Raw genomic sequence first — 16,971 nt, forward strand, 5'->3', positions numbered from 1 at the left:
ACGTTCTTGTGACTATCTATAAGCTGAGCAATCTGACCAATCGTCGCGCGCTGTGCTCCACTTGTTCTGGAGTGAATCGGGCGTTCGCACATTCAGTCTTAAGCCTAGCGACGGGACGAACGCGCGCGTTGTCTGTGCAGACGACGTTATCTTGAACTCACTCACCAGGTACATTCGCATTATGTTGGCAGCGGAGAACTTTGGCGAGAGGCGTCTGTCGTTTTTTGGGCGTAAGGCGAGCACCGCCTGATCCTGGAAACTCATCTGCAACACCCACCCGGTGGGCGCGCATCGGATGTACGCCAAGAAAGTGTCGCCCATTCTCATGTTAGTTCTCCTGAAAGTGATGTTCCTCGGGAGAGCGCCCGGCTCGCTCACGTCTACCAGCAGCCTAGAATTTTTTAAAAAAAAGGAGAAGGAAAAGAACGGGAAGTGGTAAGCTAGTTTAAATGCGGTAAGTAAACCTTGAGGAAAGTTCATGCGAGGGGTTCGTGGTGTGTGCGAGTGGGAGAGAGAGAGAGAGAGAGAGAGAGAGAGAGAGAGACCCTTCGTGCTACAAGCTGGATGGCTATTTACTCTTTCTTTCATAAAATACGCCACTTACAGGCTAAATATAGCCCAGAATACACATCTGTTATGGAATACCTGTACGATCGGGGTATTCCCCCCAAACATTTCCAAAAGGTTACACAAGGAGATATATTCTTCGCATTCGAGAGGCGCCAGCTTGGTGCCGCCATACTATCACTTGGGCAGTGATGATGAGTAATTTGAGTTATTTTTTGTACGGTGTTTAACATATTGCCATTTGTTGACCTAATTGTATAATTGTCGCTGCTGCTGGATGTTGCCATACAAGCCAACTAAGTAGACACTTGAATAACATCTATTATTATTATTATTATTATTATTATTATTATTATTATTATTATTATTATTATTATTATTATTATTATTATTATTTGTTTGTTGATAAATAATGACATCTTAAAGGTTATTAAAAATAACTCATTAAACGACATAGGCTATGTCCGAGAAATAAGTCATTATTTAATCTATATAGAACTGCGACAAACAAAGTTAAGGCTTTACTGCGATCTGCCAGAAGGCAATTGTAATACGCTCAGTTCTCATTCGCCCGCAGCAACCCAAGAAAAACTTGGCCGTTAGTCAACAAATTGAGGAGTTCGTCGTTCCGCAATTACGTAGACAGCATACGAAAAATATTTGTAAAAAAAATATCCCAAGATGTCCACGGCTGACAGCCTGACCTAAAAGTCTGACTTAACACGTCTTGACTTTCGATGTGCGAGTTGAGGTACATCTGAAAAGGCTGGGCTAGGGTGATGGAACGGCAATAGTGGTGTTCGAAAATAGATATAAATCCATTCTGGACGCGTTCGATTAGGTTAGCGATAGATTTGCACGTTTCCACCCCAAACTATAGAGCCGTACTCTGGTAGCGGAAGGCACACAGCAGAATACCCTTTCAAAAAGGCAGCAAGCGGAGTGGAAGTCATGTGGTATTCAACAAACAATGCCAAGAGCGCGAGAGCAGTTTGCTTCATACGTCTGACGTGCGGCCAAGGTCTTTCAGGTCATCGACGTTCCCTAAACATCGTGAAAAATGAACAAAAATTACACACGGTGTATTTTCCGCGTATAACCCAATACCTTAGCTTTAAAAGCATTTCTGAGTAGCTTATTGAGGGGGGATGCACCAGTTTGAGAGTGAAACAATTTTATTGGTGCTCAATGCGTTCGGGAACACTATATCGAGAGCCTTAAATCACTTTAAGTAGTTAGCATATAGAAGAAATGATGGAAGGAATGACAAGTGTTGAATTACTGACGAAATGTCATCTCCGAACAGTAAGGAGACGGCCCAGAACGAATCCATGTGGAACTCCGCTAGTGACCTCATAGCTAATAGAACTATGTTCGTTAATGCTCACGAAGCAAGATATATTGCTTACGTAATTAGATAGCAAGGCAGTGACGGAATAAGTCATGTTCATTAGCGTGAGCTTTCTAGTGCGGAGCTCACGAAAAGTTACATCAAACGATTTACTTAAGTCAAATTAACAGCGCCTAAGTGATCCCTACTAGGTGCCACTCTGGAAGCATGGAGCATAAATGTAACCAACTTTGTTCTTCCGGACTGCTCTGGTACAAAGCCAAGCTGCTCATTTATTAGCATGTTCTTAGCACGAACAGAAAGCAGAAAATGTAATTATTGTTTGTTTTAAAAACATACATACACACTAGGCCGGAAAAGGAAAGCGAGGAGCAGGCTTACAAAAACTGGCACCGTAAGGGGCACGACGCCTGCCTACTCTTTAGAAAGGAGGAGACAGAAACATAGAAATGGAAGATAGGAAGTAGGGGAGGGAAGAGGAGAGAAAGAGCAAGATGGCAAATCTCAAATAATTAAGCAGAACACAGAGTACAGGTCACACACAGTGCATTGCACGTCAAGCCCTTAAAGAATGTCAAAACAGAAGAAATAGTGTTTTGCAATCCCATCGCCTGAAAACAAACAACAAACGTGAACCTAACTTAGTTTCTTTTAAAAAAGTAAGAGCGCGATGCACCTGATCGCGACGAGACGCTTAACTACTAGGGCATAAACATGCGTCGAGTGTCGCACATCGCAGGCCAAGGAGGTGATAGCCCCTCACTACAGCGACGTGCGCTGCGCAGTGAAAACGGGACACTCCAATATCAGGTGTCCCCGTCCAATATCACTGTCCGCACGTCCTTGTCGGCATAAAGGTCCGCACACGTTCACACAGCCAATCCTTAGCTTAAGTTATAGTTGTGATACCAGCACGACGAGGCAAACATCAACTGCGAACACGGGGCGGGAACGTTCCACTTGCGACGCGTGGGTAAAATAGGGTACTTGTTGCTGGTATTGTAAGCCTGGCAGTCTGGACCAGGTGTGGACGAATCAGCAGGCTAGTGTCATCAAGATTGCAAAAAATTGCAGTGCAAACACAGTCATTATGAGCGCAAGTTGAAGCCAGTCAATCAGCCTCATTTCCGGTGATCCCTACGTGCGAAGGTATCCATTTGGCAACGAGAAATACCCCATGCAATGCAATTTTGTTGGCAGGGTCAGTAATGCTACGCACAGCTGGACAATCAATGTAATACAGATTCAAACACATTAGGCGCATAGTAGAAGATAGATATTGGTCGATAGTTAGTAACTGTACTTCTATCAGCCAATCTATATACTAGTGGACCCGTCCCTCAGCGGAGGCCGACTGCGTCCTGCGAGCGCTTTTTGCCTTTGCTGCGGAATCTGACATTCTCCGGATGGGTGTAACCGTGCAGAGAAGCATTCCTCGGTAGCTGGCCCTATAATCATATCCCAACTGCCAAACTCTATTATTCTTAGGAGGCCGATGAGCCATCCTTCTTTTAATAAATCTGTATCTAATATATATATACTCATGCTACCTTCTAGGTACTAGGAAAGGTACTAGCCTTTAGGAAGCTATTGAACATCCGTGGGAGAGTAAGAACAAGCATGGGCTCCCAAACGTCTTAAGCAGTGCGGCAGGGATACCATTAGTACAACAAAGAAGGGAAGGTTTCAAGCGCTTCATACACTTCAAAACAAGGTCTTCATTGATTCACAGCTTACGTACCGTACAGGACTGAGAAGGAAGGCTACTTGAGGTAGAAACATTTTTTGTTCACCGAGAACAGAACGAAATTCTGTGTTTACAGAGCATTTCGCTCTGCAGCAGGAGCTTTCGAAACAGCATCGCCGTTTCCCTCAACATGACATACATCCTCGGCACTTTGTTTAGAATCGTAAAGGCACGCCTAGCCCCAGAAATATATTGAGTTATGTGTCATGCTGGCTTAAACACTTTTAATATGCATGTTGCAGTGATCAGTGTTATAACAAAATGTGAAAGTGACAGCGCCTGAATCAAAGTTTACGGCTACCTAGGCCCATTTACCCCACTTTTCTGTGTGCATGGCCTTTCAATTTCTAGAAAACAAATGAGGAAAGTCGGACTTCCTGGGTGTTTTAATATGTACGAATATGCGCCTACCATCCTCAATTACTTTCGTAAACAAATTAACTTGCTCGCCAGCACCACTTGTCCCGTCTACAAAAGACCAGTCAGAATGTTCAAGATAACGATACTAACCCGACGTACTATCACGGGAAAAGTTGAAGTGGAACTTTCAAGTACTTACCTATAAACTTCACCCATTCGACTTTAGGTTTGAAATTTTGCAAACTGATTGTTTTAAACAAAATAGTACGTCCTAATTGAACAATTGGCAACGATTGCGCATGTAGGCAGGATGCTGGTTGTTCTGATGTGCTGTAACTGTGCTTAAAAAACTACGAGTGCTTGGGAATTTAGAAAGACAAAGAGTAAAAATAACGCCACAAACACGTTTGAAGCCACAATCACGAATAGTAACAAACTGACGTACGAAGGCGAACCGCAAAGTCTTAGCCGTTATTTTTTTAGCCAAAGTGCGACTGTAAATGCGAAGTAAATATATCCATTCACAGCGGTGGACCTTTCTTGGGCCAGCCCGTCCTTATCTGCCGGTACCTCCACGGCACGGCGCTGCTGTCAGTTGCTGAAGATGGCGGTTGCGCTTGACACGTCCACGGTGTATGAGCAATGAAGTGTGATTCGTTTTCTGTGGAGCAAGCGACGAACGTCCATCGAAGTCCACAGGGAAATGCAGCCCACGTATGGGTAAGCGTGTCCCGCTTTGAGAAGTGTGAGGTGGTGGTGTTGTGAGTTCGCAAAAGGCCTTGAAGACTCGCATGACAATGAGCGTTCGGGGAGGCCGCGCGCGTCGCTGACTGATTACATTTCCCGCGTGGATGCAAAGGTGAAAGCGGATTGACTGTTGCACACCAGGGATATTTCCCGGGAGCTTGGCATTTCGCGTGGGGGTGTTTACGACATCGCTCACGGGTCCTTAGCGTACCGGAAGGTTTCATGTTGGTGGGTACCTAACCAGTCGAATGAAGTTATGAAAGCCAAGCGAATGATTGCTTCACTGAATCATCTGTAACGGTATGCCTCGGATGGTGATGATTTCCTGGAAAGCATTGTTACTGGCGACGATTTCCCCTCGTGATTTGCACGTTCTCGGTCTGCTAAACAAGTTCCTGGCAGAATAGCGATTCGCGTGCAGCGAAGACGGGAAAGCAGTCCGACAGTGTTTCCACTGTCAGCTGGACGAATTATGCTGCATGGCCATCTCAAATTTAGTGTTGTGATGGTACAGATGTCTGAACCGGTGTGGGGACTGTGTGGTAAAATAGGGTAAGGTATGTAGAATACTACGTAAATTTGTAATTACCTGTATGTACCTTATTTTGGCTAATAACAAATAGGGACAAAAACTTTCTGATTCCCGCTCCATGTTAGGGATATTTCTCAAAAATTATTAATAAGAACGACCGGAGTACCGTGATTCCCTCTAGTGATTGTTGTAAGAAACTCTGTGGTGTCATAAACTGTTCGAGTATAACAAGCTTTGCATAGTGTCAGGCGCAGTCTTCGGGAAAAAAAGATTTCAATAGTAACTGTGGCGCTGACGCGCATGTGTGTACAAGAGCTGCAATTAGGGTGGTTCAGCCAGAATGAAAATGTTAGGTAGCACGTAGATTGGCCTAAACTTCGTCTCTGGGGCTTCTGACGGCTTTGTGACTCTGCAAAGTAATCAGTTTTGACAAAATCTTGCGCTATTAATGCCACAATTTTCAGTTATTATATACATAGGCTCAGAAGCCTATTTGCCTGCAAACGTTTACAAAAATACGTTTTTTTGTTGTTGAAAATTCAGAATGAAAACGGGTAATACGTGAATAAAGCCACACGAATGTCTGAAGCCACAAGCACGAAGCTTAAGGAAATCCAAGCACTGTACCTATGATTCCCACGGCTGCTGAGCTATGTCAACGCCAGAGTTTCCTCTACAATTTTTGGCCGAAACTCTGTGGTGCCAGGAGCGCTGCCAACCATGCAACCACATACAAGATAGATAGAGGGTTTAAGGAAGAGTTAAAAGATTACAGAGACAGGCAAAAGGCTAGGCTGATAAATCGATGTATGTTACTTGACTATAGCTCAAACAGGCTAGGTGACTATTTGTCACCGTCTCGTTTCGAAGGGGGTGCAAATAAATCCACATCCTCATCATTATCACCATGACGACGCTTTCGGTGCCGCGCAACACGAAACATCACGAAAGTGGTCGTATCTCCCAAGGTGATCACTAGAGAATACCGCCCCTGACATCCTGTTTTCGGCAACCCGCGACCACCACCGATAAACGCAGCGGAACCTGTTCACAAGAGGTCTGTTAGAGGTTTGTAAGAGGTTCGTAAAAGGTGTTGGTAAGAGGCTTGAAGTGAGGCTCCCACTGGAACGCGTGTGGAGTTGACGCAGCTAGCAAAAAAGAAAGAAAAAGAAGGAGAGAGAAAAGAAAACGAATCTCACGCACTATGACAATTTGTTTAAGCGTAGCTGTCATTGGTGTTTGTGAAGAACGCTATTTTCACCCTTTTTAAAGGGACACTAAAGGTTACTATTAAGTCAACGTGTACTGTTGAAATACCATCACAGAAACCTCGAAACGCTTGCTTCGTGCCAAGGAGAGACTTATTTTAAGAGAAAATGCGTTCTGAAGCGTCCGCGTACCTCTAGCGCTGTTCAAATCGCCCGCCCTCCGATCGAGGAGTACTGACATCATGGTCTCACAGTGACGTTGCGCCATCGGTGAGTAGAACGGCGTCCGCAGACGGCACTACGGCCTTTCTGCGCAAAACGCGAACGCGCGGCCAGAAACAGAGCCAAGACAGAGCCGACAGCAGAGCGAAAGCGGGAGTATGGTGGCTAGCGGAAGGAGAAACGAATTACGTCCCACATTACGTCCCACGGCACACAGAGAGTCCGTTTTCGTTAAACTATAGGCTGCGGCGAGCTCGCGGCGTGGTTGGCGTGGTCTATGAGAAGCGACGAGCCTTTTCGCACTCGCAACGGGGCATAAAAATGTGCGAATCGACGCAAAACTCGGCCTAGAAACATGCTTCGTCACAGCCAGGGCTCAATACGACCCAAGCTAGCACGACCCAGATGTCGTTTCCCGCACCGCCACCAGGCACCGCTACTATACCTCAAATTCCAGCGCAAGGTGCCCATAAGCTGGTACTTCATTCTATGACGCTAACTTCGACGCTCGTCGCAATGGACCCTGACACCGACAGATTGGCTCGCGATGGTGGGCTCAACTTCAGCGATTTGAGCACCGACGAGCGCGACCTGCTGCTGAGGGCTCGCACTGCCGGCGTCGTTGCGTACTACGACGGCGGCCTCGACACCGGCTCTCCGGAGCGGGAAAGCAACGAGGGCTTCCCACGACATCACATGGACGTGTCATTCTCGCTGGTTGTTCCAAATGAAAGTTTCGCGAGCCAGCAGAACCCTCACAGCACGACGCGATAACGAAACTACTGAAACTCCAAAGCGTGCGCGGCGCGGAGTCGAGCGCGCAGAGTCGAGCGAAAACGAAACCTTTCGAACACCCATATTACTGAAGGGTAACGTCAAAATGTTATTTTTTCTTAGAATCGAATAGACGTAGACAAGTAGCATTTTTTTCCGTCTTATAATCGAATGAAATGATATTTTTAATACGAGTAGTTGAGTATTAGTAACACAAATTATGAGGAGTCCTTTCGTCATCGGGCTAGTACCGGAATGTCGCTGGGGGGTCTCAAATCGTGTCATGCATTTACCTCAATTTCTCGGTTACTAAAGCTCTATTCGCGATTATATTGACGCCTTAGACGTTCTAGAACATTGCCCTACCACTTTAACTTGAGTTTCTGGTAACCTTTAGTGTCCCTTTAAGGTGCGGCTGCCGATATATGATCTGAGCTCTAGAATAAAATGTTATTTGCTCCTTCCGGCGATTCTATGTCGAAAGGAGGACTTTGCGTGACAACATGCAAAGGAGAGGCATTCCATATGCGCGTTTGCGACAAAATAAATGTTTCCCGGCGAACCGAGGATTTATGCGCAAGGAGATCCCACGCCATGTTATGGACTCGTGGTATAACGCGTTTCCGAACATCGCCAGAGGCGTGCGGCCGAGCTGATTGCCGGCCCAGACTGCCAGGCAATACCAGCAGCAAAACCAGCAATACAATGCTAGCAGCATGCACCCTATATTTGGCCAACAAATTAACGAGACAGCGACATCATAATCTCCATTTGAAAGCCTTAAAGATGTGGTAAGCGCTGCTATGTCATATACGCGAAGTGCTCTGTCAGCTGTCGCCTACAGAACTGTCAAAAACGCCACTCACGTGGATGTACCTAAATAACTAGGCCGTTTAGTGCCTCTCTATACAGATTAGGTATAATCAATACGTATAAATTTGAAGTTATAGTTATTGTACGTTACCCGACTGTTGGCAAAACATCGCACAAATTTTGAGGGAGATAGTTGTAGCTAATACAGCGGGAGTTGCTTGGCATATGCCTGCAGGAAACTAATGTGCGCAAATCAAGCGAATGGCCCCAAATTTAACGCGGAAACGCAAGCTTTTAAAGCCTTCCGCCTATGGTAAACGATTTCGGGCCTGATGGCATTTACCTGAGGCTCACGAAAACAATGTAAAACATGACACTCACACTTCGTCGCTCCCTGTGTACGTCATTTCAAAGATGCCGAAAGATCCAATGTCCATTGGAAAGGCATCGTGATAGTATTCTCGTTTCTGGAAAAAGAAAACCACCGTTTTTAACTTGCTGTGTAAACGAAGAACCCTGTGGTATAGCTCATAAAAAATGTCTATGATGTATCAGGTTTGTATCAGAGTGATAAAGTACAAACATCTAACAGGGACATCGTCATAGCTTTCGGACAAGCAATCAGACAGGATTTCCCGGTGACGACCGTTACAAAATGCGTCACCGTGAGGCAACTACTCATAATTTGTTTATATATCTTGCAAGTGACATTTTATTGTGGGTAGCTACAACAAAATAAACATTACTCTGCTTATATATGGGAACGATTGCCTTGATTTAGGAAGAGAGAGAGAGAGAGGAAAGGGGAAAGGCAAGGAGGTTAACCAGAGAGAAAGATCCGGTTGGCTACCCTACACTGGGGAGAGGGGGGAGGGGGAGGTAAAGTGGTAACAAAGTAGAGATAAGGAAAGGAAGGAGCGTAGGCACACAATCACAATCGGTCACTGGCACCGAATACTGTCATCGCACAGCACAGTGACACTTGCCGCACTATCAACATCTGTTCAGGCTATAGCCGCCTGTCCAATTCTGTCGCCCTCAAAAACCGCAACAGTGCCCTCGTCGCCCTCTGCTGCGATGGCTTGTGATGGCGGTATTTTAAAATAAGTTCCTCTGTGAGAGGTCTTTGGTCAAAGCGCGCTATCGCGGTTACGAGTGATTGTCTCTGCAAATTATATCGAGGACAGTCACAAAGAAGGTGTTGAAAAGTCTCCTCGTTACCACAGTCCTCACACGTGGCGTCGTCGGCCCATCCAATTCGGTAAGCGAAAGACTTGGTGAAAGCCACCCCTAGCCATAGTCGACAAAGCAGAGTAGCTTCGCGACGGCAGAGTCCAGCTGGAATACAAAGGCGTTGAGGGTAGTCAAGATTCTGGAGTCGGTAGTCGTGAAAACTTCCAGCGTTCCACAAAGAGAACGTGATGTCACGGCTGATAATTCGAAGTTTTCGAGCGGCATCTGTCCTTGATAACGGTATCGGCTCCTCTTTGTCCCCTTGAAGAGCCGACCGAGCAGCGTTGTCAGCGTGTTCGTTCCCTATGACTCCGCAGTGACTTGGAAGCCACTGAAATGTCACGTGGTGTCCTTTCTCAGTTAAGGTATGAATCAGTTCTCTAATCTCAAATACCAGTTGTTCGTTTGGTCCGCGCCGCAGGGCCGATAGCAAAGATTGCAGTGCAGCCTTCGAGTCACTGAATATTGACCATCTTCGAGGTTGCTCTTGGCTGACGAGACGAAGTGCAGCGCGAAGGGCTGCAAGTTCCGCGGCCATCGGTGTCGTTGGGTGACATGTCTTGAAACTGATGGTGGTGGCTTTCGCTGGGAAGACCACGGCTCCAGAGGAACACTGGAGAGTTGCCGATCCATCAGTATAAATATGTACGTGTTCGGCGTACCTCTCGTGTAAAAGGAGCAGAGTTAGTTGTTTAAGAGCAGGTGATGACAGCTCAGATTTTTTCCTGATTCCTGGCACGGTGAGGTGCACTGCGGGTCGAGCCAAACACCATGGAGGAATCGATGGCTTAGTTTCGGGGGTGAAGCCTGACGGGAGGCAGGTGTAATACTCCGAAAGCGTAGTACAAAATGCTGCCTGCGGCCTTTCTGACGGTAGTGTTGCCAGATGGTGGGAACAGGCACGGGCAACGTGCCTAATGTGCACTCTCAACACTTCTACCGCAATGTGTGTTTGTATAGGTTGGTCCCGAGCAAGCGCAATAGTCGCTGCTATCGATGTGCATTTTGGCAAACCAAGACAAACCCTCAGAGCCCGAGCTTGAATAGCCTGTAGAGCACGAAGATTTGTCTGGCAGGTGTTGGTCAGTACGGGCAAACTGTATCTCAAGAAGCCCAGAAAAAGAGCCCTGTACAATTCCAACATTGCATGCACTGACATTCCCCAAGTCTTTCCTCCCAGAAACTTGAAAAGTTGGGAGATTGCTGTCAGACGCTTTTTCAAGTAGGTCACGTGTGGGCTCCATGAGAGATCTCTATCAATGATTATGCCAAGAAATTTGTGAGTCTTCTCATAAGAAATTATCTGGCCATTTATTGATGTGGCGTAGGGTGTCATTGGTTTCCGAGTGAACGCCATCAGTGCACATTTGTCTGACGAGATTTCAAGACCTTGGTTGCGGAGGTATATAGCTATTAGAGTAGCAGCTTTTTGAAGTCTTGCACGTATCTGAGGACGTGTCACACCTGAGGTCCATATACATATGTCGTCGGCGTACATTGATATCTTGATCGCTGCTGGCAAATGATCAACGAGACCAATGAGTGTGAGGTTGAATAGGGTAGGGCTTAGTACACCGCCTTGAGGAACACCTCGGTACGTGTAGTGTAGTGCGGTTTTACCATCACCGGTACAGACAAAAAACGATCTCATAAAAAGGTAATGAGAGATCCATTGGAAAACTCGACCACCTAGACCAACCATCTCAAGAGCATCGAGGATAGCCTCGTGAGATACGTTATCGTATGCCCCCTTGACATCCAAGAACAAAGCTGCACATAATCTTTTGCGTGACTTTTGAAGCTGGACGTACGTAGCGAGATCAACAACACTGTCTACTGAAGAGCGATCTCGACGAAAACCAGCCATGCAATTCGGTAACATGTTGTAGTGCTCCAGGTACCACTCCAAGCGGGCAAGGATCATCTTTTCCATTATCTTTCCCACACAGCTGGCCAGCGCTATTGGGCGGTATGAGGTGGGTTCAAGTGGGGACTTGCCTTGCTTCAGGAGAGGGACCAAGCGGCTTATCTTCCATTCTTCGGGAACCATGCCATCCTGCCAAGATAAGTTGTAGAGATGTAAGAGTTCTCTCCGTGCGCCATCACTCAGGTTGTTCAAGGCGCGGTAGGATATTCCATCTGGTCCCGCGGATGAAGAACGCCTGCATAGAGCAAGAGCCGCATCTAGTTCCTCCATTATGAAAGGAAGATCCATGCGGCCGTCACGTGAAACAGGGATGCGACTGGGGGCTCGAAAGCCTGGACCGGTTGCTTGGCCAGCGATCCTTGCACAAAAGTCTTCTGCAACATCAGCCTCTAGCCGCCCCTGGAAGAGCGCCAGCGCTCTGAATGGGAAGCGTTGTTCAGGGAAGGAACGTAGACCACGTATGGTTCTCCAGATGTGGGAAAGTGGTTTTCGAGGGTCTAGTGACTGGCAAAATCTTGCCCAACGTCGAGATGCCAATCTATCCATGCGACGTTGAAGTTTCTTTTGTAGTCGTCTGGCTGTCCTAAGGTCTTCGATGGATTTTGTACGCCGGTAACGCCGCTCCGCACGACGACGGAGTGCACGAAGTCGCTCCAACTCTATATCCAATTCCGTGTGCTTCGACGAAACCGTGACCGTGCGCGCGGCGTGTAGCATTGCAGACTTGATTGCTTCCTCTAATCCAGAGGACAAGCCCTCTCGACAAGCATCCTCCATGGTGGAAGTAAAAGTGGTCCAGTCAATTAATCGAATGGTGTTCCGTGGGGTGGGACTGGACATTCCTTTGATGACAAGGTATGTGGGAATATGATCACTCCCGTGTGTCTCGATATCCGAAAACCATTTAACATATCTTGTGAAACTGCTGGAGACGAAAGCTAGGTCAAGGCAGCTGCCATAATTCACGCCTCGTATAAACGTTGGGCTGCCGTCATTCAGGAGTGAAAGGCCGTGGTTACAGGCGAAGTTTGCAAGTCTTTGCCCTCTTGCATTTGTTCTTGCGCTTCCCCATGCTATATGGTGCGCATTAAAATCTCCGATGATGACATATGGGGCAGGGCACACAGACAAGATGTTCGCTAATCGTTTGGGATCAAAAATACTTGAAGGCGAGATATAAACGCCAACAAGTGTAAACATGAGTTTGCCCTTTTTAATTGTTAGGCAAACGAATTGATTTTTATCATGAGGCGGAATCGGTTGGCGAACATATGTCAGTTCTTGACGAAGAAAAACGATGACTTTGCTGCATGCATTAGTTGTTGCGGATATAACAGCTTCGTATCCCGATAATCTGACTGGTTTTGACACATTAGGCTCACATATGACAATGACTGGGAACAAATTAGTATATATATACTGACGAAAATCCGAAAGGCGTGATTTTAGTCCTCTTGCGTTCCATTGAATGATTGACGCTGCCTTGACTTCCTCTCGAAACGATGGGCGATGGCTGGCCATGTCTCTATTCGAGGCACTCAAGCACTGGGTTTAAGGCGTCCAGTACTTTCAGTGCATTTTGAGCAGACGTAGTTCCAAGGTTCGACAGAATCACTCGAATGGCATCTATGAGGGGACGCAGCATTGAAAGGACTTGACGATCTGCTTTGGGCGTGGCATCGGCGGCAAGAGCAGGCTCCCGAGCGGGCTTGACAATCTGTAGTTCTGTGGAAGATTGCTGGCTCGGAAGCGCAGGCCATTCTTCTTGAGACAAATTCCTGTCAGGCGACTTCCTTGTGCTGTTCAGCCCCTTTTTGGCCTGATTGGAGAAAGTGGGTGCTACAATGGAAGCGGCCCTCTCCTTTCGCGGCTCAGCCTTTTTCGAGGCGGTTCGGTGACGCCGACGCCGACGCCGGATCGTTGCAGCAGCCGCCTTGTGTGTCGAATTGTCCCGAACCATTTGCTTGAGAACAGCGACCTCTTTCTTGATGCGAGGGCAGTCCCTAGACGAGGCAGCATGGGAACCATTACAGTTGCCACACTTTAGGACAGTAGCCCGGCACGTCTCCTCCGCGTGAGGTTCAGCACAACGGGGACATAGTATCGAGTTTGGGCAGATACCCTTGACATGTCCAAGCCTGAAGCACTGATGGCATTGAAGAGGCTTCGGTATGAAGGGCCGAACAGGGTGTCGGAAGTGACCGACTTTGACGTGTGTTGGAAGCAATCTCCTTTGAAGATCAGTTTGACGCAGCGCGATGTTCCAAGGCGGCTCACACGCGTGATGACAACACCCTCACTTGCTGGTTTGACGAGGATAGGCAAGTCCGCGTTGGGAATGGCGACATCGATGTCATAAATGACACCTGCTGTGGATGCGTCATCCATCGGGATATATGAATGCACTTTGATGCGCCCTAGCACCGAGATTTGCTTCAGTTTTTCGAGCGCACTCCCGTTGGTAACATCGATTGCGAGGACATTTTTGCGTGGATTTATCCGAATATCCTGAATTTCATTCGGCACGACCCCTTCCAAGAAAACAGATAGTTCTTGCCTGTTTAGCAGTCGGAGGTTGTTTGAGGGCTCTTCGGGTACGAACACGATGGCGTGAGGCCAGCGTTCAGGCCTCGACTTCAACGTCGCCGTGCTCGCTTGCGTTGATGGGTTCGCGTTAACAGTCCTCCTTTTGGCCCTCTTTCTGCGGACAGTGATGAAGCTATCATCCGATGAGTCTTCATCCGACATCGAGTATAGCTCAGTGTCCTCGGTGTCGCTGAGCACGCTTCCTCTCTTCCTCGTGAGGGACGGCCTTGATGACCGCTGGCCAGAAGGGCCTCTGGAAGGCTCCGCGTCCATGGCCACAAAACCGGGAGCCGAGGCACCAGGAAATTCCGAAGAATTCGTCGAAAACCAGAGAACACAGATAGATGCGTTCTAAGAAGAAGGCACTTCGTCGTCGTCTGATTTAGGAAGAAGCTAACAATATTACAATAGAGCCGCATTAGAGCCGTCATCGAGCCCTCCCAAATTATACTGCCACCTTTCCAATGAAAAACTCTTTCTCCATCGTACAATGTCGTATTCGTCCGCTACAATATACCTTAAGATCATACAGGATTTTTTGTTTAATCCGAGGACATCTATGCACCTTTTATGAGTTAAGAATGCGAAAAACATCAGTCCTATTGAACGTCGATGAGCGATCCTTCGTGTTATGAACTGCTCGCGGTAAAGCGAGCGCGTTTTGATTCGGCCGCCTTAGCAAGGCGCACTTAGAATGCAGGCGACAGCTTGTTCGGGCAGGGAACGCGCGAATAACACAGGTTCCGGGAGTGAGAGCGAGGGTAATTGGCGTCGCGGCGATGCCCTCTCCGCTCACGCAACACCTGGCGTGCTACTGCGATAGCAGCTCCCCCTTTCGCCCGCTCATATCTGTCGAGGCTCGCTCGTGACGTGGCGTCGCAGCCAATGGGAATTTAGGTGCCGTTTCGCTGCTACAGACGCGGGGCGCCGGCCCTCTCGCTCAGTCAGGCACTTCACGCTTTCGCATCAAAAATCGTATGCAGTATGTAGCAGAATTCCAATCTTCGAACAGGATTTCTTGAAGAGGCGGACATTACCTGCATGAGAAACCAAATCTGCAGTCGAACAATCTAAAAAGTTAATCGATTAAGTTTTTAACTAATTACATCACATATCGAAATTTTCTAATAGTAGCCGCTGAGGTTGCAGGACCTATCCGTTGCGAAGGAATTATCTCGATTACACCAGCTTCGCTAAACGCGCTGTCAAGCTGGCTACCGACTTCGTGAGCTGCTTGACACTGTCACTGAGCGCACTCAGCATCTCGCGGATCTCAGAGCTAGCGCGACCGGCCGCCGTCGGTTCTTGTTCGCCATTGAGAGCTCTGCGTTTGGTGTTAGCCTGACATCATCCTGAAATATCATTTCAAGTGGATGCACCTTGCAAGCTAACCTACAATTCGTAAATTGCAATATAAGCCCTAAAGCAATTCATTAGAAGTTAACTTGTGAATGTTCGGCAGTTCGTTGAATATGTGTTTCGATTTCTTGTTATATTATTGCCCGCCACTGCGAGTAATCTAGCCGAAGAAGAAAAGTTATGCTATCTGCCACAAGCGATTTTTTTATTCCGTAAAGCTTTACGAAAAATCTGTGGGGCCGCCATGTTCATATGGGGAAGGATTACCAGCAATGCAGGAAGAAAATGGGGAATGCGAGCTTTGTTCTTGGTTTCACAGTGAAAGTCTACATTATAATCTACGACTTTTGATTGTATTAGAAAATTCAGTTTCTCGCAGTCTAGTCATGTAGAAGCTTTATCTTTTAGGCTGCAGTCAGTGTGTTTCTTTATATATGGTTTATTTTACATGTGTCTATCACACAGAATTCTTTCAGCAGCTTTTCCTTTCCTTTTTACACAACTTCTGATCTTTCTTTCAGCGACCATTTATTTAAAGCTCTTGGAAACCTAGTCATACAGCAGCCATTCATTCTTAGAAAGCTTGTTTGCAACCGTGCTCCGAAGATGCTGAGAGGCTATTCATGGAGTTCTTTTGACTGTTAGTGATCTGGTGTTTAAAACTAATCCAACTTTTCTATGATTGCTGCCTTTCTTCACTAGTCTGTACATACGTGGACCCAATTATACCGAAATAAATGCTCCTGATATAAATATATGTGTCTGCGGTCTACTATTCTATATTAGATTATGTATTCGATACTTACATTTAGTAACAGGATTGTCCCCGCGGACATCTCGTTTAAAAAAATTTGGTATTCGCCCACCTCTACTTCGAAATTAGTATACCTGGCAAACTCACAATCTGCAATTTGTAATATCAGTATGTGCCTTGAAGTAATTAGTTAAAAACAAATGTTTGCATTATGCATTTCCATTTACTGTGCAAGCAGCCCCTTCGTGCAATCCACTTGAAGAATAATTATGCTGTCTGCCAGTGGCAATATTTAAGAATGTGTGCATAGTCTAATAAAAAGCGCATAACCTTACAAAAAAAAAAAAAGCAGCCGTTGCCATGACGTAGACAAGCCGCCTTTCTAGCCCGCTGCTGATCAGAACTTTATCTGAATGCCATTGCACGTGAGCTCGCACATAACGACATACACAAAGTTTAAGGCGCAATAATAAACACGTCTAAACACTAGTGTTTGAAGGAATGACTGTTCTCTGCCTGGACGAACAACTATGACAAGCCAAGCCAATGTTTTATTCTGTCCGTTACACTAAACAGTAGTAAACTAAACAGTAACATCTTTACGCATAGAACTGGCGTGTGTGCTCGCACTTAACAAATGATCTCAACTACAAAACACAAACAGATGCGTCTGAACGCAATGTATTGAAGAATGAACATTTATACGTTCCGACTGCCGTTAGTACTTCGTACTGTAAGAGTTCCGATTCGCATGAATCCCTGAAGCGCATTGATATTTAGTAACGTTCGGT

General features: G+C 46.6%; 1 protein-coding gene across 1 annotated transcript in view; it reads right to left on the reverse strand.

Annotated features, from left to right (window-relative positions):
- Positions 1-16,971, reverse strand: part of LOC142584353 (uncharacterized) — a 68,047-nt gene that overhangs the window by 17,935 nt on the left and 33,141 nt on the right. Inside the window, exons 7-8 of the mRNA XM_075694507.1 lie at positions 8,703-8,788; positions 166-391 (exon numbers count right to left, since the gene is read on the reverse strand). Of these exons, the coding sequence (XP_075550622.1) occupies positions 166-391; positions 8,703-8,788 (312 nt within the window). The remainder of the gene's footprint in view (positions 1-165; positions 392-8,702; positions 8,789-16,971) is intronic.

Source organism: Dermacentor variabilis, chromosome 6 (assembly GCF_050947875.1).
Source record: "Dermacentor variabilis isolate Ectoservices chromosome 6, ASM5094787v1, whole genome shotgun sequence".
Classification (NCBI taxonomy): Eukaryota; Metazoa; Arthropoda; class Arachnida; order Ixodida; family Ixodidae; genus Dermacentor; species Dermacentor variabilis.